The sequence below is a fragment of the Phyllobates terribilis genome, unplaced genomic scaffold, assembly GCF_046119375.1.
Source record: "Phyllobates terribilis strain yellow unplaced genomic scaffold, ASM4611937v1 Scaffold_4__5_contigs__length_816908805, whole genome shotgun sequence".
Taxonomy (NCBI): Eukaryota; Metazoa; Chordata; class Amphibia; order Anura; family Dendrobatidae; genus Phyllobates; species Phyllobates terribilis.
In genome coordinates, this window is record NW_027362764.1 from 665055984 (window position 1) to 665080116 (window position 24133).

At 43.8% G+C, this 24133-nt stretch overlaps 1 protein-coding gene across 1 annotated transcript in view; it reads right to left on the minus strand.

Moving 5' to 3' along the window:
- Nucleotides 1-21940, minus strand: part of TPD52 (tumor protein D52) — a 258486-nt gene extending 236546 nt beyond the window's left edge. Inside the window, exon 1 of the mRNA XM_073679486.1 lies at nt 21793-21940. Within this exon, the coding sequence (XP_073535587.1) occupies nt 21793-21811 (19 nt within the window). The 5' untranslated portion in view covers nt 21812-21940. The remainder of the gene's footprint in view (nt 1-21792) is intronic.
- Between the last annotated feature and the right edge of the window lie 2193 nt (nt 21941-24133).

The following is a 24133-nucleotide window of genomic DNA, read 5'->3' on the forward strand; positions in this document are numbered from 1 at the left end:
TTACATGAAAATGTGTATCTAGGATAGTCAATGGGCTTTTCACGTGTACATTTACTTAAAAATGACATCCATGTATAATTGGAGTACGGTCCATTTTTTTTTTTTACATTCTAATGGGGGAAAATAATATTAATCACATCTGAGAGTAATGGATGCTACACTGTTGGTAGAAACTGACACGAACGAAAATTTTAGGAAAGACAAAAAAACCACCGATCAAGATTGAAGAAGCTTTTCTTGTAGGAAAAAACAAACAAAAAAAAAAAAAACACAGATATGAATAGGGTCCTAGAAGAACAAACTGAGGTTTGTGCAAGTAGTTTCATGATCTATGGAGGTGTTTGTCCTTAGGGAGACTGCCAGTTTGCATAAGGCTCCTTTCACATTCCATTCTTGCCCACGTTCAGTGGTCCCGTCGGGGCTTGCGTCTATGGCCAGTTTTAGCTTTACCCATTTAAGCGCCTTTTGCAGCTAGAAAAGTGTTTTGGTAAGAAATCAATGTGGGATTACAAGCCACAGGTAAAAAGAATCTCAAACCACATTTTTACTAAACTTGATCAACAGGTTTGTGATTTGCTAAGGATAAACCAAGCACAAGAATCCTCTACACATGAGTAATGCATATCTAGGAACCTAGGTTTAATATCTTGCAGCCATCAGACTTCCTGTCTACAAAGCAATAAGAAGTAAAAGACGCCCCGGAGAACGGATAAACAGCAATTGAAACTACAAAGAAAAGCAAATATGGAAAAGACACAGTCTGCAGAAAGAAAAAAAAATGCTAATTTATACTGTACTTTCTACAAATTGTAGTTCAATCCTAATGCACAAAAAGGGACTAGAAAATCAGGGTTGATAATAAAGAAGCACTGCATTACAAAGGTTAAAGATGTGTGAATGTATAGTGTAGGTGTAAGAACATCCTCCCCGATCACAGTCTTTCCTGGTTGCCAGAGCCACTCCAGCCCTCCGACTTGCCGGATCATACTTGCGCTCTGTGTAAGCCAGATGTCGCTAATACAATGTATGCCTATGGCGTCTCGTTCAGCCGCTCCATAGTCTTACATTGTAAGGCCACAACCCCACGATCAGTATTTGGTCAGTATTTTTTCTCAGGAGTGGGTGATAAATGCAGAATTGAAGCACTTGTTTCTATTATACCTCTTCTCTGATGAACAATCAGAGAAAAGGTATAATAGAAACAAGTGCACCAATTCCGCATTTATCACCCACTCCTGAGAAAAAATACTGACCCAATACTGAGAGTGGGGCTGTGATCCAATAGTGACTTCTGGCTCATACAGAGTGCAGCAAGATCTGGAAGTTGGAATAGGCCATCACGTGACCCAGAAAAGGGCCAGAGCATTACTGGAAACCAGGAAAGCCTGCAATCATGAGTATATTAATGCACCTAAGCAACATCTATAATGACACAAGGTTTAGCCAATAAAAATTTTAATAGAAGTGCTAATTTAAAATGCCCAGTTAGGCCTTTAAAGAGATCGGACAATATTTTTAAGCATCAAAGAATTTTCTGACAACTTAAAGTTGTGCTGGCGCTACACATTTGCTTGTTGTGCATGCTCTGGCATCGCGGTGCCCACCAATATAAATAATGGCCAAAGTTTTTATGCAACTATTAACCATTTTGTAAAGATGGTGGGTCGACGAGAAATAATGATCAAAGCAACACTTACTATGAAAGGGAGAACTTTAATCAGAATGATGCACTTGACCAGTCGTGCAGGAGAGCCTAATAAAGGCCAGGCTACAACTGGCAGCAACAGAGGAAAGCTCCTGCCAACCCCACCCTCCCCATGAAACCAGCAAGAGACACGTGTACTAAACCCGCAGCGCTCACATGACTGCCTGATGAGAGGCGCTCACAAGAGCAAACATCCCAGGCACAGACGCAGAACGTTTAGGAACACAGTTATTCTCCCAATGGTCATATTAGAGGGGAAGGAGGATCTGCACATTCATATCCTGGTCTTTTCTTGCCAGGTAACTGCGGGGTGTAGTTGTTATTCAAGTCTTAATCATTAGCAATGTACTCTTCAGTCAGTGTGTTATAAAGAGCCAGGTAGGGCTCAAGCAGACCTGATTGCAATGACCAGACCGCAATGACAGTCTGTGCTCCAACAGATTTGCAGACATCTGCATGAGCCTTTAAGTAGATAATGAAATGTGGTGATGTAAATTTTAAAGGGGTTGTCTGGCCTTAGGCTACAAGTCTGCAGTTATTAAGTGCCAGCAGACTTGGGAATCCTTACTTCACGCGCACTCCGGGAGCAGTCGGTCATGTGACCACAAGGTTACGATTTGCATACTTCCGGCCACATTCCGACTAAACGTGTCTGGCCTCGCTGATCTAGTCGGGATGTGAGCGCCGGCAGCTCCCAAGAGAAAAAGTTAATTTTCTCCAGGGTGCCGCACTTCCAGTACAGCGGCCAGGTGTCTTCCTAAGGCCGGAGTCACACTAGCGTATAGCATCCGATGCAATATGCTAATGACACTCTGCTCCTGCTCTGCTGCGAGTTTGAGCCGAGTGTCAGTGCTCTGATCGCATCACAGCTGCTGAGGAGACGGAGAAAGTAATTTCTCCATCTCCTCTGTTGCCAGAGTCTTCGGGAATCGCACTGCACTCGGGTGATATCCGAGTGCAGTGCGATGTTTCACATGCAACCATAGACTTATATGGGTGCTTGCAATCGAAATTTAGCATCCAATCGCAGCATGCTTTGTTTTTTTTATGGGGGGGGGGGGGGTTTAGTCCGATCTCTATCTGAGGAGAAAAAAAGAAAAAAAAAACCCGTAGATGAGCACAGAATCATAGAATAAATCTGATTGCATTCAGACAAAAGTTATTTTCATCGGATTGCACTCATCCGAGTGAGTGAACGCTAACGCTATTAACAGCGATAACCGACGCAATAGGTCCCCTTTAAAACATTGCATGTTAGTACTGAACTGTTAAAAAAAACAAATAATAATGACAGATTTCGTACCCCACTACAGTAGAAACTACACAAAAACTTTGCAACATTTTGAAAAGTCACAAATGAAGAATTAGCTGAAATATAACAAAGTCATTGATTAAAAGACTCACGCCCATAAAGCTGAAAAGTCACCATTCGACTATGTGCCCATGATGCAAAAATGCACCGGATTTTTCATGAGCATTTCTGCATCTCACTGGCAGAAAAAACGCGTGCGAATTTTACATGCGTTTTTTCTGCCAGGGACAAGTGTGGCGCCCCTGAGGGTTCTGTCGCCACAGAGGTATTGCATCTCACCCAGAGGTGTGGTATCTCACTCTCAGGTAAGGAAGGAGCATGGCTCAGGACCCTAACACTACATCCACTACACCATATTTCCGGGGGACAGGGCGAGATTGCTCCTACGGTAGAGCACAGTCCCTGATCCCTGGCTGGAGTGGGGAGGAACCACTTAGAGAGGGGGAACTATGTAGTGGATGGGTGGAGAACGTAGATCCTGGGAGCACTGGAGTAGAAGACATAAAAACTAGACACCATCTTAGATCAGTGTGGAGTTCCAGTCAGTCAGTCAGAGGAGGAAAGTGACAGGAGCAGGGGCTCTGCATGATCCCTGCTCCACAGGCGGGCCAAGTCAGGAGGCCTGAGCCTGAAGGAGAAGGGAGAGAGAAGGGGAGCAGGAGAGGCTCCAGGACGAGAAGTGAAGGGACCCCAGGGGTACGGGCCGTGCAGCAAGCCACCCGTACGCCCGGAGAAAGGGAACCGGTCCCTTAACTAGCCAAGAGCTACAAAGCCTAACTAGAGAACCGGAGGCTGCATCATTTCAAATACCGCAGACCATAAGTCCATACCAGTGTGCTAGGAAGGTAACCGCATAGGACCACGGGGACGGAACACACGTCGCCCACCAAGGCCCGAGGACACCGGGACAGGAGTGCTTCTAGGTGTGAGGTGCAAGGAGAAGGCCAGAAAGGACACACAGAAGGGGGTCCTGATAAATACTCTGGAGGTATCTGGGAGTCATCCGAGCCCCTCACTGCGTGAGCACAGAACGCCGTGGGCTCTTACACTGGCCCTGTAACTGGAACTGCTTAAACCGTGAGTAAAGAATCTGGGACTGCATCGTTTGGACTCTGTGATTATTCTTGCACCGCGACACCTTGCACCATCATCCATACGCGCCGCTCTGAAGCTACACTCTTCCTGTGGGGAGTTGCATCACCTTGCTGCACATACCACCAGCTTCAGCAGACTGCTCCGCAGCGGCGGTTCCCAATAACCGCATTCCACAGGTGGCGTAGTCGGACTCTATATAACAGACACACATAGACTACCCTGGTTTGACCGCCGTGGGTCACAGACCGGGTCGCCGCCACGGTGACTACAACCCCCAGCACCTACAAGGCCCGGCTCCGGGTACCCCCGCACGGCACAGGAGGCGCGTCACAAGTGTTTGTCTAGTGTTTTTAGCATGAGATTTCGCATGCCTTTGTCGAGCGCTTTTCCAAGCATCACTTGCAAAAGCGCTTGAAAGGTGGTCACACAATACAAATCCATGCAACTGGCATGGATTTATATTGTGTGACCAACATTATGGTAAATAAAAGAATTAGAACGTAAAAAATACAAAGTAACTTTTTACTCACCTTCCGATGGACACCGCTCTGCAGCAACAGCGGGGGCCATCAGAAGGTGAGTGAGTATAAAGTTTTTATTTTAATTCTTTTTTTACTTACAGGTTCTATGGTACCCAGGTCTGGAGGAGAGTCTCCTCTTCCCCAGACCCAGGTACCATCCGCACATTGAATCGCTTAATATCCGCATGTGCACATGTAGTCATGCAGATGTTATGCAGTCCAATGCAAGTCAATGGCGGCGATTTTGCCGAGATTCAGCACAATTAATGGTTGTGCTGAGGATTTTTCCGCAATGATAATCCGCAGTGGAATTTTCCGCAGCATGTGCACAGCACATGCGGATTATCATTGGGAAACGTGGGAGACATTAATAAGCGATTTTAATGCATTTCCGCGGCAGAAATATATTAAATCCGCATTGTGGGCACATAGCCTTAGAATTAATTTTTACTACAAAAAAGAAAAGGGAACAGGAGTACTGATGATGAGCAACAAAAGCCGGAGTATTCCCAAAAAACGTGTTTAGGCCACGTCCCCACGATCAGTATTTGGTCAGTATTTTTTCTAAGGAGTGGGTGATAAATGCAGAATTGGTGACTTGTTTCTGTTATATCTTTTCTTTGATTGCTCCTCACTTGGTTTTGGCTCCCACTCCTGAGAAAAAATACTGACCGAATACTGACCAAATACTAATAGTGGGGCTGTGGCCTTACATGCGGGCTTTAACACTCATTTGGATGGATTAAAAATGCTGCAAAAATGGAATTCACAGGCTGCAGACTTGAAAAATCGGTTAAATTGGTGGTTAAAATATACAAGAAAAAAAAGCAGCGTGTGCAAATGTGGCACCCCTGAGGGTTCAGTCGCCACAGAGATACTGCACCTCACCCAGAGGTGTGGCGTCTCCCTTTCTCTCAGGTAAGGAGGGAGTACTGCACGGAACCCCAACACCTACATCCAACACTACACTACCCCAAGCCAGCAGGAGGGGCAAGACGCAATGTAGTTTTCTGCTGAGCCCTGACCCAGGCTGGGGTGGGAGAACCCAAAGTTAGGGGGAACCAGTAGTGGGTGTGGCTGGAGGAAGTAGTTCATGGGAGCACTCATACAGTGGATATAAAAGGTAGACATCTTAACAGTAAGAGAGGAGTGAGTTGGAGTAGGGACAGTTCAGAGGAACAGTCTGGGAGCAGAGTCTCATTAGGAGCTCTGCTCCACTACAAGGGCCCAGGACTGAGGCCCAGGAGGGGAGCAGGGAGTAAGCTCCGTTCTGTAGAAAGGATCCTAGGGGAGTACGGCGAGTGCAGGCGGCACCCGTACATCCCAAACCTGCCAAGTGTCAGGAGGATCTAGGCCGCAAGAAGGGGACCGGCCCCTGGCCCAGTCGTGCAGCTTCAAGCCTCGGCTGGAAAAACCGGAGGCTTCTGGCTTCTATAGCAGAAGCCAAACTCTCACTTCAATCCAAAAGTAAGGTCAAGCAGGTCTGTGCAACTCCGACGGATAGGGGGAACCTCGCAGCACCCGAACAGGATTCACAGTGGGAAGCGCAGGGCAGGAGGGAGTAAAGACCCAGCGTAAAGTCGGTCTAGGAAGGTACATATGAAAGTGGGGTTCTGACAGGTACACCCGAGCTGCCTGAGGAAGGACTGAACCACTGCCCGGTGAAAGCAGTGCGACGTGGGAGGCTTGAGCCGGTACAGTGCACCTGTGGACTGTCTAAGAACTGTGAGTAAATCTTGGATGACTGCACTGAGCTGCCTCCGCTCCTTTATTTCGCCGGTGCCATTTCCCTCCCTGCACTACAACGCCCAGCGCACCTCCTCCATTTCTCTACACTGCCCTGAGGTCTGCTCCACCTGTGGGGAGCCGTCCCATCACAGCTGCCCTACCATCTGCCTCAGATGACTGTTGCAGCGCTGGTGAACCTCACCAGACACCACAGGTGGCGTCACAAAAAATCCCAAAAACCCCATATAAAAGTTGTTCCCCTTTTTGCACTGACCGCCATGGGTCGCGGATCGGGCCAGCCACCGTGATATCCCCTGCAAGCAGCCAGAGGCCCGGCTGCCGAGTACCCCACGGCCCTGGGGGCGAGTCACATGAGGTTTCAGAAATCTTGTTTTTCAGGTACTGTACAACACTGCGTATATTATGCACCAAATACACCGCACAAAATAAGTGGCAAAAACGCTGTAATCATGCCACTTGCGAACATACCCTTCCTGGAAACCTATCATGTCCGGTAATGCAATTAACTTGCAGGTATAGGGTTAATCTGAAGGTTAATAGCATTATGAAGGTGCAGCACCCAGGAGAAAGCAACTTTACTCTTCCCAGATTTTCAGTTACCGCACAGAGCGGTGGTTGTTAGCATGCCCGGCACTGACTGACAGCCCGCTGTTCACTGATTCACTGCGGAGCTGGCTGTCAGTCACAGTGCCGGGGTGTGCCTACATTCACTGCTCACAGTATAGTGATCAATGACTGTAGCTGCTCCGGGCACACCTGGATGAAGGTTCATTTTCTCAATACAGCAGCACATTCAGTACAGTGCCCGGGCACCTTCCTAAAACTATTAACCTGCAGATTAACCCCATAGATGTAGGTCAAACAGCATTATCAGATAGGCCAGGTTCCCTTTAACGAGGCGCTCTCATCACAATGGATAAAATTACACAATGCTTGTAAAAAAGCAACCAATTTTGCAATTTACTACGTGAATAAAATCCTCTCCATTCTCAAGAAAGAAGGGATTTTTAATTCGATAGTTTTAATTCTCATTGTATAGGTTACTGGCCATCGCTGCAGTCCATCAGATGTGGCCAAGTTTTCCCCAGGCAAGAAATGCATGCTTGCAAGCCCTTTGATATAAAGCTGGAAAGCGCTGCTCTGAAGCTGGCCCAATTTCTAGATTCAGAAAGCTACAGCGATAAAGCTGCCTCTGCTTGCAGCATGGGTGAGAACAGTTTGGGTCACTTGTACAAGATGTCAATCAGGAGTCCATCACCCTACTAGTAGGAAGATGAGAGGCAGAGGAGTGGAGGGCTACTGAAGATGGGGGTCATGGAACCAGCCCATTAATGTCACCAGTGCAATCAGTGATGAACTTCATCGTATAACAATTGTAGAGAAATAAAAAAAAAAAAAAAAAAAGCTGTATGCATCGAAGAGCCTGATTTCCCCCATTATTATAGGACCTTGGAGACCACCCAACAGTTGCCCTGATGCCTGAGCAAGGAAGTGCTTACAAGGTAATGTATGACTGGTCTGCGCTGGAGCACTTGTCTGTCTCACATCGGTGATAAATTCTGCTGGTGCCTGTTATTAATTCTGTTGTAACAAGAGAAATACAGCACCATCAAGGTACAATTTACAGCTAATCCTGCTGAAGATAACCGTACAATTCCTGAGCATGGTCTGTCTGTCACTTTACTGATATTTTCATTGTCTTCTTGAAAATTATGAATCCGATTAAAGCAGATCTGTCACCAGATTGTATTGCATAATCTACAAACATTCATAAATAAAATCACTTAGTACTGAATTCTGGTATACTTATTTCTACAACTGAAGTCAGAATGGCTGTATAGTCCTATATATCAGGACTCATAAAAAGCCTCCTTCAATAGTAAAGGGGTTAACACTTTAGAAATTGGATATATGTATCAGAATGGCTGTATAATCAAAGTAAGTACCTCAGTCTCATGAGGTCTGGAGAGATCTGTTCCGAATTATGTATTTTGCATTGTAAATAATGGCCACAGACCCGATTTAACTCCTTCACGACATGCGCGGCACAACTTGGAAGCAGGAGTATGGAGCGGGCTCACACGAGGAGATTTGGATCTCATAGGCTGAACCTCGTGTGTTCAGGGGAGAAACGTTACCGCCAGAAGGGTCCAGCAACAGCTTTCTCTTCTCTCCCTGTTGAAAATACACGAAGACTTGACCAAACTGAGCGCTGATGTGTATGGTGGAGCCGGGAGAGAAGGACCTCTTTCATTTGGCCAACAGCCATCTAAATGTGTTTAAAGCTTTCTCTGCACAGTCATTGAATGGGACAAAGTGCTAATGTGACGCCCAGCTGCGCTTGGTATCACAGATCCTAGAAGAGTGCATTCATGGATTCCTCCACAAGACGCCCCCATAACCATTCACACATCTCCACCTTCCACCTCAGACCACCAGAGGGAGCCCGTTAGGGATAGATAAATAGGGAAGGTGGAGCCAGGCAGCAGTTAGTTGTGAGTCTAGTCTATTCTGGTTTAGCAGTGAGTCCAGTACAGTCTGAGAAGGGTTACCTCAGAGGACAAAAGCCTGTTCCAGCTCCTGCAATTGCTATCCTGCAGTGGAGCTTATCCAGATCAAGACTCAGTTGTAGCTCAGAGAAGTGAGATTTAGGTGTGCCGGCGCCATAAGATCGGTGAAGCGCGGCAAGCTGCCGTTAGTGTGAGTAGCCTAGTGAGGGCCCGAGTAGGCCGAAGGCGAGTGGAGAGTTAGTACATAGGGGGCAGAGGAGCTTAACTAGCTCACCCCGAAGCATTTACCAGACACCGGGTCCGAAGCTTACCGGGATCTCTATGACCCAGTAAGACATAACCGGAATCCCTGGAGAACTACAAGTCCCAGGATCGCTAAAGTGCTGATACGTAACAGAGCCGGGAGACACATAGGCCCCGCAAGCTGAGGAGCGTGTACTCCAAGAGAAGGCCCTACCACAAGGTCAGCCAGCGCAGGACAGAGACAAAGTTAGGCATAGCTCCAGGCAGGTCAGAAGCTTACTACGCAGAGGCAAGTAACAGCAGCTCCTACACCCACTCATTGGGGAGGATCCTGACATGCACCCTTCACCCTACAGTGCTCCGAGACGTGCCTGAATTTCCATCAGTAAAAGGTACTGAAGGGACTATCGTGTCTGTCCCTGTTCTTGCTCTGACCCGGCTGGGTCTAGCCTGTCCTGCATCCCCCTTCCATACGTTGCCCTGAGGCCTAGCTCCACCTGTGGGGAGCTATACCATCGAGCTGCCTTATCATAGGCCTCAGTGGACTGCGCAGCGCTGGTGATCCTCACCAGAAGCCACAGGTGGCGTCACGAACTCTTAGAAAATTAACAAATATCCACCCTTTTCAAAGAGCGACCCCAGGGTACGGGCCTGGGAGCCGACCACCGCGACATCCCCAAGGCAAAGGCCCGGGTACCGAGCCATCCCCATCCCCTGGGCTGGTCACTAAAGTAAAGTAAAGGGATGGAGGGGGTCACAGTGTTAAGGTTAAACCCTCGTCCAAATAAGATTGCATGTCCTAGCAATAGATCGGAATACTCCTTTAAAAAAGGGGTTGATGACCTATCCTCCGCTCCGCAACTCAGCACATCCGGCCACCGACAGCATCGGGAACAGCTGATCAAGATCGGCAGGGGTGCCAATTAAATATTAAGGATACACCATCAATATAAAAAGTTCTCTCAACCTCTTTAATCAGAAGAGTCAAATCCCATTGATCTAAAAACTGATTAAAGCAATTTAGCCTTTGGTGCACTTACACAGGCAATCGGTGGTCATTTAATAGCTTGTTTAAATACAATGACCAGACTAATACATCATTGTACATGGCAGCACAATCTAGGTTTACACAGGAAGAGATGCTGCGGAGGATGGTGATTTTTAAGCTTAAAGATGTTGTCCGGTCAAAATTGATAAGTCTGCAGTCACTCTGTGTGACTGCAGACTTATGAATCCCCCCCATGCACTGTGGGCTGTTGGGATTCGCAGGTATGAGACCCGGTAATGGACGGTATGTATGAGTTATACATCCCCCAGCCAGTGGGCGCATCCGACTAGAAGGCATGGCCTTGCCCAATACAAGTGAATGGAGAGTGAGTATGTATAACTCATACATACCGTCCATGAATAAAAAATATATTTATTATTAATTATTATTATTAATAATAATCCATGGACCTGATTGATTCACAGAAGACTAAATCCTAGAGAAGCATAAGTTGCAGTCATTACTGTACAGGGAGAGTGACAGGATCTCATTATGTTTTATTATCCGTATGGCGTCTGGCAGCTGTGGTGCGTAAAAGGACTACAAAGATTTCTTGGTATTCAGCAAACAGAAAATACTTTTTTTTAAAATGAACAGATTTCTTCTAATGAGGTTACACAATCGCAAACCAGTTACTATGACAACATTCAAAAATGCATCGAAGGCAAAATTATATTCAAAGCACATGCGGAGGTATTCACAGACGAGCCTTCATCAGGACCACATTGCATTCTTTCCGCTGGAGAGCCACATGAATAACGACTACAGTATTAAGGATCATCGCTGGTCGCTGGATAGGTCACCAATATGTCCTCACCATGTAGAGCTGATCAGCCACAATATGGTGTGGACGCACGTTATACCGAGCGTTTGGGATTTGGAGGCTGAGGTTTCCCCATTTGGTTACAGCAAATACAATATATACAACCTGCCATCACAGTATCTATCGATGCATGTCGGCAATCACTTCTGAAATAAGAGTTTTACCATCCCTGGTGGAATTTACCAATGACAAAGCCATGCAGCCTGTGGACATTTACTTTCATTGATACGCCATCTTCTATTATTAGACAGCATGACGACAAACAGCAAAATTACAAGTTAAAAAGCTCCTATTTTTTTTTACTTTTATTTGCATTATTTTATGACCTATTCAAATATTTTACAAGAGAAAAGTCCTTAATGTGAATGACATGTGAAGGGGGAAGTCCCTGTAAATGGGACACTTTCACTCGGAATGCCACAAAGTAGCCCACCTGCATCACTTTCTTGAATGTATTGTTTTGGGAAAAGTTGATGACTAATTTTCTGTTAGTTTCAAGATGAGTAAGCAAACGGATTGCAGATTGGGTTAGAAGAATCCATAGGAAAAAGGATGTGGGTTGTCCCATTTAGAAAACTAATTTTAAACACCCTGTGGAGGACTTTTGAGTTAACAGATGTGTCTTTTCTCATCATACGTATCATCAACAGTGACTGTTAAAGATCTCTTGAAATACAAGACTTTGCCCTATCCATGTACTGCATGGATGCACCATGGTTGTTAACTGTACCATGTAATGCTTCATTTCTCCTGCGGAGGTGCTGCAGGAAAATTAAGTATTTGGTTCTAGATCCACCCACAAAACACCACTGATCTGAAGGAAACTACAAAGCTGGTTGTCTGCTTTACAAAATCATCCTCATTAAACAGACAGGATATGTAACTGCGCATTTACTAAGCCTGAAATGAACAACATAGAAGCCACATAGCCAAGGCACCTATAAATGTGCAGCTTACACTAAAGTTTCTGGACTTTTAAAATTCTTACTATTTAAAAAAAAAAAAAAAAAAACTAATCTAACTTTTAGGCTGTGTGCACCCAGTGCGTTTTTTATGCGGTAAATCGGCCCCAAAAACGCATTGCAAAGCTTATCCCAGCATTTCCTATGAGATTTTGCAAGATCTGTGCACATGAGCAGAATTTCTCATGTGTTAAAAGAAGCAGCATGTTCATTCTTTTTGCGTTTTTGCCTGCGTTTTTCCTATACAATGCAATGGCAAAAACGCTGCAGAATCTCCACAGTATTTTTTGCTGCCAAGAGGTGCAGAAATGCTGCAGAAATTTCTGCAAGCAAATACTGATTGTGCGCACAAAACCTTAGAGTGGTTGATTCTGCAATATCAGTAAAATACCCAACATGACCGCACATACTTCTATCCTTCCTTCAGATCTACTTACAAAATCCAACAATGGCTTCTTGTATTGGTGTAAGATACAGGAACATGTTAACTCCTTGGCAAAGACAAAAAGGTTTTGGGTAATCTCAGATAAGCCTTATTTCTTTGACTGGGACAAACACCTTTTACGATATTAAGAAATTGAAAGAACATGTATTAGGCCTGAAGACTCCTGGAAGCGGTTTATCCAGGATATATATTACACAGATCTTGATCGGGATCTCAACATCCCGACTGTCACTCTCGTAGTTGGGTGGGGTCCCGAGGTGTAGCTGCCCCTTCCTCAGGCCTGAGCCCATGCCAGTATAGTATTGCACAGCTCGTTTAATGAAATAAAATATTTGGAAATGATCCTGCAGCTACTTATAACTTTCACTCCAACATCATACGACTTTGTGCCATTCTGGTATTGTAGACGCTTGTATCATACCACGTCTGAGGAACAAGTGCTAAAACTATGTCCCAAAGTCCACGTATTGATTGGATAATGATACAGTGAAGGAAGATACCAGAGATAATACTAGACTGTTGTCAAAAGATTAGACATTAGAAGATAAAAGGAAGAAATTCCAGGCGGCTCCGTCATGCAATAAATTTCATTTTACCATTTCCAGTATTGAGAAGACGACCAAATCAGAACAACTGCATCTTGACTAATTCTGCTGTTTCCATTAGATCAGATGAATGGGATTTAAACCACAAAATATAGATGTAAATAAGGGAAAAAATAAAAAAATACCGATCCAATTTGTAAAGTGTCGCAGAATATGTTGGTACAACAGAAATAAGATGTATTATCTTACATCAGCCCTAAGAGCCCCGTTGTACCCCAAAAGCTCATCATAGGAATCCCATAGAGGCGTCTCCAACAATCCAACAATTGGGCTGGGACTACACCAAAAGTTTAGCCATGACAAGTCGTGCAGCCAACAATTGCTCTACATCGCAGCATAATGCAGGTGAAAGTGTTCGCACAGCAATCAGCTAGATTCTGAAACAGAAAAAAGAAATAAAATAGTTGCAAAAAGTTGTAGCCAGTTGGATTTTTTGCGAATTGCTTGCAGTACCTTGGGGTTATAATGCCATTTTTGGCCATGCAGACTGTGTCGTGACCAAAATCTCATCATTGTGAATCCCCAGCCCACCTATGTACTATGAAATTCGTTAACTCCCCTAAAGGGCGTTTGCAAACAGATTTTTCTGATCTTGGTAAGGCCAGGTTCAGATGACTGTATTGGAAATTGGACCAGTCGAGATGGCAAATTAAGGACTTAACTGGTTTCTTGTGCTCATCTGCATTGCCAACAAGGTATTTCAGCAGCCTTTACATGGCATGCATTTTTCTTGTCTGTAAAATGGACAAAAGCGCTGCATGCCATGATTTTTTTTTTTTCAATGCAGACCATAGATCTGTAAGGAAAATTGAACACATGCGCTGGCACACTGGCTATAGTGGATCTGTTTGCTCTCTGTGTGCGGTACATAGTACATGGACCGATTGTGCGCTCGTCTCAACGAGCCCCAAAACTAATAAGAAAACACATGTGCAATATTTATGCTAATTAAGTCACAAGTGTCCAGTGGGACGTCCACAGCCACGGCTGTCACCATGTGCTGTAGATCAGAGAGCCCACACCCAGGAGGAGCTTACTGCACACATGCAATCTCTAAAGCGACATGGAGGGCATTTTTACATTTGTGTGACAATAGTCAGAGCACAACCTGGTTGAGGACCATGTCTGTAATTATATATTCCTATAACTACCACTAAAACAAAATTAACAAAAATACATCCAAACTTTATTGATAGACAATTTACACAAATACGGAAAAAAAAAAACAGGCAATGTGGTCAAGATAGCATAAAAGGTATACTAGAAACCAATCAATATAACAAACGAATGGGGGCTTAGGGTCTCTAATCTACGACTATTATATGGCTCCCTATCCCCCCCCCCCCCCATTATTTTGATATACTGATTGGTTTCTAGTGTACCTTTATGCCATTATCTTGACTACATAGCCCATTTTTCTTTTATCTGGGTTTTAAGGTTTTTTTTTGTATTTGTATAAATTGTCTATCGATAAAATTTAGATCTATTTTGATTTTTTTTCTGTATCTTATTTGTTTTGGATTATGCATTGGGTTTATGGTAACCCCAAAGTTTAGTCTTAGAAAATTAAGCTATTTTTAATATATTGGTCTGGTTTACCAGTTTTGGTTAATATACGTCTTTATCTTTAATTAGTTAGATAGGAAATTTTATGCTGACAGACTCTGTTTAAATACAATCTAATAGTTAATGCAATCAGACCATACACAATTGATCTGACAGCAATCTATGGATCCCCATACACAGGAACGCTCAGCCAGGAGCTCCCATTTTTCTCAGTGAGCCGTTGCAATAATCATCTGGGAGCAGCTCATCTCTCTGATACAAATTTATTGGACGATGGAATTCCCACAGCCTGATCCTTAGGTCTCCTGACATCTGGTAGCGGTGAGTCAGAAGGCCCCTATACACATTAGATGGTTGGCCAATCTTTTAGCTAAAGGGAAGCTTTCATCAGAAATTTACCGATTGTTTAAATCAGGTTTTTATGCTACAGTAAATATATATATTTATTTAATATAAACCACAATACACAAGAGATGGCTGTTGGCTGAATGATGCTTCAGGCGATTATTTTAAACTTATAACTATCTTTTTTACCCTCAGCCATAAAAAACCCAAGCTCGAGGGCACCACACCATGTTCAGTGGTGAAATTAACGTCAACCACTGGTTCTTAGGGTCCACTCCCATCCAGAGCCCCACTAAGTGTCATATCATCCATTATTAATTCCATTATCAAGGGGAACCCTCCATCTGATCCCCCCCCAACCAAGCTTAACATCAACTCCACCACTGCGACCCAATCTGCAAACCCTAATCTAACACTCGATATGATTATCCTCTTTGTTTTCTTTTTTGTGTATTAAAATAAAAAAAATATCTAAACCAAAATTTAAGGTTACTCTCCTTAGTAGGAATTCCTAAAATGGCTTCTTTCCCCTATATAACCCCCCATAATCCCTCCCATTTTATTTCAAATTCAAACCCCACAACCAATTACCATATATTCCTGTTCCTGGGCCAACCCCGTAATGTGGGGTCTCCACTAAACTTGCTCAGTTCTGCCCATTTTCTTTAAACAGTTGGCCGAACTCACCAATATCAGCAGGTTCAGCCAACATTGATCCAATGTGCATGGGGGATTTAGACGCTAATTTCCTATTGTTTCATGGGACACCACATGTACATTGCCACGATGGCAAGACACGGACACCATCGTTTGTATGGAAGCATCTAATGAACGTGGTTCATTGTGAAGCGAAGGGGAGCAGGATCAGCTGTGACATCGCTTTTTGGGATTGGTGGATCCTGTGTTATCAGTCATTGGAATCCTGCTGCAAACTCTTCCTGAAAGGACAAGAAGTATGAGTAATCCCCTGCGGCTACTGTACAAATTGCAAGATTACTTCCCCCCCCCCACTTCATAAAAGATTATATATATATATATATATATATATATATATATACACAGTACAGACCAAAAGTTTGGACACACCTTCTCATTTAAAGATTTTTCTGTATTTTCATGACTTTGAAAATTGTACATTCACACTGAAGGCATCAAAACTATGAATTAACACATGCGGAATTATATACTTAAGAAAAAAGTGTGAAACAACTGAAAATATGTCTTATATTCTAGGTTCTTCAAAGTAGCCACCTTTTGCTTTGATGACTGCTTTGAACACTCTTGGCATTCTCTTGATGAGCTTCAAGAGGTAGTCACCGGAAATGGTTTTCACTTCACAGGTGTGCCCTGTCAGGTTTAATAAGTGGGATTTCTTGCCTTATAAATGGGGTTGGGACCATCAGTTGTGTTATGAAGAAGTCTGGTGGATACACAGCTGATAGTCCTACTGAATAGACTGTTAGAATTTGTATTATGGCAAGAAAAAAGCAGCTAAGTAAAGAAAAACGAGTGGCCATCATTACTTTAAGAAATGAAGGTCAGTCAGTGCGAAAAATTGGGAAAACTTTGAAAGTGTCCCCAAGTGCAGTTGCAAAATACATCAAGCGCTAGAAAGAAACTGGCTCACATGAGGACCGCCCCAGGAAAGGAAGACCAAGAGTCACCTCTGCTTCTGAGGATAAGTTTATCCGAGTCACCAGCCTCAGAAATCGTAGGTTAACAGCAGCTCAGATTAGAGACCAGGTCAATGCCACACAGAGTTCTAGCAGCAGACATCTCTTCAACAACTGTTAAGAGGAGACTTTGTGCAGCAGGCCTTCATGGTAAAATAGCTGCTAGGAAACCACTGCTAAGGACAGGCAACAAGCAGAAGAGACTTGTTTGGGCTAAAGAACACAAGGAATGGACATTAGACCAGTGGAAATCTGTGCTTTGGTCTGATGAGTCCAAATTTGAGATCTTTGGTTCCAACCACCGTGTCTTTGTGCGACGCAGAAAAGGTGAACGGATGGACTCTACATGCCTGGTTCCCACCGTGAAGCATGGAGGAGGAGGTGTGATGGTGTGGGGGTGCTTTGCTGGTGACACTGTTGGGGATTTATTCAAAATTGAAGGCATACTGAACAAGCATGGCTACCACAGCATCTAGCAGCGGCATGCTATTCCATCCGGTTTGCGTTTAGTTGGACCATCATTTATTTTTCAACAGGACAATGACCCCAAACACACCTCCAGGCTGTGTAAGGGCTATTTGACCAAGAAGGAGAGTGATGGGGTGCTACGCCAGATGACCTGGCCTCCACAGTCACCAGACCTGAACCCAATCGAGATGGTTTGGAGTGAGCTGGACTGCAGAGTGAAGGCAAAAGGGCCAACAAGTGCTAAGCATCTCTGGGAACTCCTTCAAGATTGTTGGGAGACCATTTCCGGTGACTAACTCTTGAAGCTCATCAAGAGAATGCCAAGAGTGTGCAAAGCAGTTATCAAAGCAAAAGGTGGCTACTTGTAAGAACCTCGAATATAAGTCATATTTTCAGTTGTTTCACGCTTTTTTGTTAACTATATAATTCCACATGTGTTAATTCATAGTTTTGATGCCTTCAGGGTGAATGTACAATTTTTATAGTCATGAAAATACAGAAAAATCTTTAAATGAGAAGGTGTGTCCAAACTTTTGGTCTGTACTGTGTGTATATATATATATATATATATAAATAAAAAGTTTGCTAAAATGTGTTAAAGAACACATGCACCAAAAGGTGATTTAAATAAAATGTAAAATTTTCTGATGATCGCTTCCCTTCAAGAAGCTACCGGCTGCTTTTACGCCAACAGTGGACCTCCTTAGCCCCTGTGCAGCTGCACTGATTGCATCCCCAAACAATGTGTATGTGCACGCAGCTCTTTCAACGAGAAGTCCATCAATACCTTTACTATTACTGAGAAATCAGTTTTTTGAATTGATATGCAAATGAGACTGAAGGGCTATAGTAGATCTGAAGGCTCTGTCACTCCAGCGCTGTCTCCTCCTTTAGGGTATGTGCCCACGTAGCGTTTTACAAGAGTATATGCTGAGGAATTTCCGCAGCGTAAACGCTTGGGAAACGCTTGGTAATCCGCCCCCCATGGTCCCCAATGACAAGCCGCAATGTCAATGCCCATGCTGCGGATTTTTCCGCAGTGTTTATGCTGCGCTCAAAAATCCGCAGCATGTCCATTAATTTTGCGGAAACGCAGCGTAATCGCCGCCATTGACTTGCATTGAAACGCATAATATCCGTGTCAGTACATTTGTACACACGTATATTATGCGTTTCTATGTGCGGATGGTACCCAAGTCTGGAGGAGAGGAGACTCATCCAGACCTGGGTACCATAGAATCTGTAAAAAAAAAAAAAAAAAGAATTTAAAATAAAAAATAAAGCTTATACTTACGGTTTATTGCAATGTTCCCGCTGTTGTGAAGGACCTGCCATGACGTCACTGAGTCATGTGACCCTTCACATGGCTCAATGACGTCACCGCAGGTCCTTCACACCACCGCGAGCCGCCCAACACACCGGACGCGCCAGAGAGAACACCGGGAGGACACCGGAAGGTGAGTATAATTTTTTTTTTTTTTTTTAACTTACTTGGTCACACTACTATAAATCCATGCCGGTTGCATGGATTTATATAGTGTGAACAAGTTGTCAAGCACTTTTCCAAGTGATGTTAAAATCGCTTGTAAAAGCGCTTGATGACCCGCATGCAGAAATGCATGCAAAGACGCTTCACAAACTACTACCTGGCGGGAAAAACGCATGTAAAAAAAGCATGCGTTTTTCCTGCCAGGGAGAAGCGTAAAAAATATGCAGCATTTCTGCATCGTGGGCACATAGCCTTATGCTCTGTGACTTCAGGAAAAGGAGCAAACAGTCAAGGAGGCGGCGCTTGGCAGGGAATAGAGCTGGAGTGACAGAGGCTTCAGATCTACAATAGCACTTCAGCCTGATTTGCATGTCAATCCAGATGCTGATTTCTCAGCAACAGAGTACTGGTCATTGAAAGGTACTGCTGGTATTGAAAGAGCTACATGTGCATATAAATAATTTTGGCTTGGGGCGATATCCTGCTGACAGATTCCCTTTAAGATAAATGCATTTCTGCTTATCTAATTGTCATACTACAAAACTTTCCACAATACTTAAACATATCCATCCATATCTAACTGATTGATACTAATCCCCTTCTAAATCACCCTACATGGGAGCACAGAATTAAAAATAAAAAGTGCGAAATTAACTGCTAAGACAGGCACAGTTTGTGTCATATCAGTGCTGGGTTTCTGAGCAGTCACATGACATTGTTATATCTAGTAGTGGACAATCCCTTTAATGAAATACATTGAGAACTGTGGCCCAAAGAATCATTCTTAGCTCCATTGCAATCGTAGATTCTCACCATTACAAGAAAGAAGGCAGCACAACCTCTTAAATTCACCCTCTCGCTGCTGGGATGTGAGCAGGTTCACTCACAGGAAAGGGCGTAAAGCACCTAAGGCTAGCACGAGCCACATAGCATCTGCCTGGGCTGCCTCTATGGTATGCACACTTGTCTATACCTGCTTAGTCAGATATGATGACAAGTAATACACCTGTGTGAATATCACACGGACAGGTAAGGTGTTCAGCAGCTGCAAGCAAACAATTAAGACAGCACGCCGAAAACCAGGATAGGTTGTAACTCGCCAATCATCCAACCGCTGGGACCCGCACAGATCGGCAGAGCCATAAAATGTTATCCCTATTACAAAATGGAGCGGAAGGTCAGACCCGACTGTTACTCCATTCATTCTCTATGGGGATGAAAGAAAAAGCCAAGTGCAGCGCTCAGCAGCCTCATGGGGAATGAATGGATCAGCAGTGGAGCATGCGCCCTAGAGCTCTATTGTAACGGGGATAGAAGTGTCCTGTTCTGCAGATCTGTTGGTTGGAACCCTATAGATCAACAAGTGATCACCTATTATGTGTCCACAAATAATAATGCTCCAAACCAAAAGGGATACTGGTGACAGACAAGAAAAGTCATTGTACACTTAAAAACAAACAACAACTAAGGAAACACTCAAATCACACGTCGGATCTTCATAACCAAAAGATTTAAATCTTTACTGAAAAAAAATATTGTAGTTTGTTGAGAGCAACACTACATCCTTATGGAGACTGTTTTAGACCAAACCATCAGAAACAAACATGCACACCTGTAGTCCTAAGGAGCCCCGCTGCTGGGTTAATGCACTTTTACGGCTCTGTAAGGCGTTCCGTATGGATGTGCCACCATGGAGGAACTGGACTACAAGCACAGCCAGAATAAGAAGCAGATACAGTGTAATGCCAACAGTTGTGACAAGGACACCAGCAAAATGAAAGACTACTGAAGAATCTGTCAGGAAGGATAAGCCCGCAGTCACACATCCATTGTACATGTCTGTGGGATATTCGTTTCCATACAGTTTTATTGATTCATACGCACATCAGTGAGACTCAGAGCACGTAATATTCTCATCCATTTTGCAGATCAGACACAGCCATTAAAGTTTATACAGACCCATTAATAATGGAAGACAAACTGTGTGCTTCAATATTCCATCCATTTTTCACTGATCCATTAAGAATCAACGGATAAAAAAAAAAAAAAAAAAAGTTCAATCTTCCTGCTTCGGTGTTTAAAACGTGATAATAGAAAAATGGATGCAACACAGGGCGACAGATGAGAGCGCGCCGGTCCATATTTGAGGAGTGTGAAGACTAAACCGGGTGTGAGAACAGCCCTAGGAGCCACCACCTAAAAACAATTTTTTGGGAGGTGGTTTTGCCTCTCCTGTGCACTAAGCCAGGAGGGATTGATTCATAATTGTTTGTTTCTGAAATTGACAGATCGTTATCTCCAAGTGTAATTGACTCGGGTTGTACTCTGATGTGGAAGCGTTGGCTTCATCTTGAGCAGTGTATATTCTGGACCTTTGATGTATATTTTGGGTCTGAAGCGAGAGTTAAAAAAACAAATCTAAAACACCAATCATTACACTATGTACTCCAGCGGTAATTCACAAATACAAAATTCTGTATAACGCACAGACTTTATGTAATCCCTCAGTTAAAACATCCTGGATCTCGTCCCTGAAACCCGAGATGTGATTTCTAAATAAACCTCACTGCAAAAATTCTGCACATAAACACAGACAGCCCACTCCACAAACACTCTGTGGAGCTGTACGCCAGACACTCGCATTCCCCGAGCGAGCGGCAGCTGTGTCACAACCCTGTCTACCCACAGCTGTCAGCACACGCAGAGAAGGGGCGACACATCACAATGCGCTGAAGGGGGGATAATGGGAAATCGGGCTGGATGAGAAGACAGGTGCAGGCGTTAAAGGGTTAAAAGACACAGGGAGTGAGCAAGCATGCATGCATTCAACCATACTCCACCAGCATGTCTGTCTGTCAGGGATACTTTTGGTTAAATACACAAGCGGAAAAAAAAAAAAAAAGCCGCAGCTCCGTCACTAACGATTAGCCAGATACACAACTTACACATAGATATTATACAAATGCAAAATATTCCAGGTGTGAAAAAAATCCATAAGTGTAAATGTGGATCACCTGCAACTTCACGTATTATAAGTAGGTACAGTAAGAGGCACCGTTATTAGATCACCATATAATATAGGTGAGCAAGCGGTGCAGGGTACTACACCATCTGGAAATTATAGGAGTTAAATCCAGAACCCAGCGGACTGGGAGAGCAGTCATTATGATCATGTCCCTTTTCCGTCCGCCTAGTACTCAGCTTATAATGAACACTATAACACAACCACTTACCTTGGTCTGTACTCTCCATGTTCGCTCGCTGACTGGTACTAAGCAGCTACAACTCCACAGCACAGTGCCACTGCTCTGCCTTCCCCTCCCCACCTTCCTCCCCGCCCACGTCCCAGGCAGCTCAGGCATGACAGCCTCGCTCACTGCCTGCCATTTTCTTTTTTTTTTTTTTTGTCAACTTTACTCAAACAGCTGAACCGACAAAAGTACCCAGCTGTGGGTCATAGACCGGACCATGCTGTAAGGCTCAGTTCACACCAATGTGTAAAAAAAATCATCTGCGTTTCATCCAGACAATTACTTTTCTCATTAGTCATCCATGTGCGCTCTACAGCCGCAGTTATTAAACATTTACAAGACTAAATACAGTTTTTTATGTTAAAGGGAACCAGGGCTGCCAACTTAATTTTTTTACTCTTTGGGCTCATCCCCATATGTGTGAAAAAAAAACGTTCCAATATCTGGACCGAAAAATCGGACTAGTGTCATGGAAGTGTCATGCGATTTTCAAGAGAGGACAATGCGATTTTTCACACCTAGCATCCGTATGCAATGCGTTGTTTTTTTCTGCAACTATTATTCTGCAATCATTTACAGTGTTCTATGCTACAGAATGGTAATGTACCCGTAAACACCGGATGGCATACGGATGGTCTCGCACCCATTCACTTGCATTGGCGAGTCTCATCCGATATACACAGCAATAATCGCATGCTGCGATTTTTTTCTCAGTCCGATTTCAGCTGAGAAAATAATCGCAGATGAGATGTACCTCATAGAATAACATTGGTCAGAGTGCAATCCGATTTTTTTATCGGATTACACTTGTCCATTTTTTTGCAAATGAGTATGAGCCCTTTCTAAAAAAAATCACGGACAGGCAACTTTTTTATGGACATATTAGATGATCATAATAAATTATTAGGATTATAAGTGATGTATGTCTACAGACCATCAATCCTATATCAAGACATTATCTGCAATTACTGTGATCTGTAAAAGCGTGATAAATACAGTCATAAAAATCTGTATAAGGCTGTGTGCCCTCTATGCTTTTTTAAGCGTTTCCGCAGCAGCAATTCCGCCGCAGAAACGCTTAAAAAACGCTTGGTAGAAGGTCTGCCATGTTCCCCAATGATAATCCGCATGTGCCGTGCACATGCTGCGGAAATTTCTGCTGCAGATTATCATTGCGGAAAAATCCGCAGCAATACCAATTATTTTGCGTAAGCGCAGCGTTTTGCCGCCATTGACTTGCATTGAGTCACTTAATATCCGCATGACTACATGTGCACATGTGGATATTAAGCGATTCAATGTGCGGATGGTACCCGGGTCTGGAGAAGAGGAGACTCTCCTCCAGACCCGGGTACCATAGTACCTGTAAAAAAAATAATTTAAAATAAAAAATAAACATTATACTCACCTTCTGATGTCCCCCGGTCTCCTTAGCGATGCATCCTGGCTCCCCGGCAGCTTGCGATGGTCTAAAATGACCTTCCATGACGTCATGGAAGATCCTTTTAGACCACCGCGAGCCGCCCAACACGCCGGACGCATCGGACAAGGAGACCGGGGGCCATCAGAAGGTGAGTATAATGTTTATTTTTTATTTTTTACCATTCTTTTACTATTAACTTGGTCACACTATATAAATCCATGCTGTTTGCATGGATTTATATAGTGTGACCAAGTTGTCAAGCACTTTCCAAGTGATGCTAAAATCGCTTGGAAAAGCGCTTGACAACCCGCATGCGAAATCGCATGTGAAAAACGCGGGACATACACTTGTCCCTGGCAGAAAAACGCATGTAAAATCCTCATGCGTTTTTTCTGCCAGGGAGATGCAGAAACGCTCAGGAAAAAATCCAGAGCATTTCTGCATCGTGGGCACATAGCCTTAGTCTCTCCAGCTTCAAAAAAAAATTGTCACAGACAGATGAAAAAAATGGCCTATTTTCATGAACTGTCCAGGAATTTCTGGACAATAGCAACCCTGAAGGAAACTTGTAACCAGGTTTACCCCATATACCATACGGCCAGAATCCTTTAGTCGTCTGTTATAGTATTCTGATAAGCTGTATATATTGAAACAATATTCATAAAGCACCCCTTCGATAAAGCAGGTACGCGAAACGTGCGTCAGGGGCTGTAGTGAGTGACCTATCCACGGCTTTGGACCATTATGGGTGAGCAAAAGTTTTTTTTATATGCTGCACATTGCACTTTTTCTATGGATATCTCCATGGCGGGAGGTTTTGAACTGCTGCTTTATTGAACTACTATGCTTTGATTATATGCACAGGTTTTTGATAACACCTCGTGTGCTTTATGAATATTG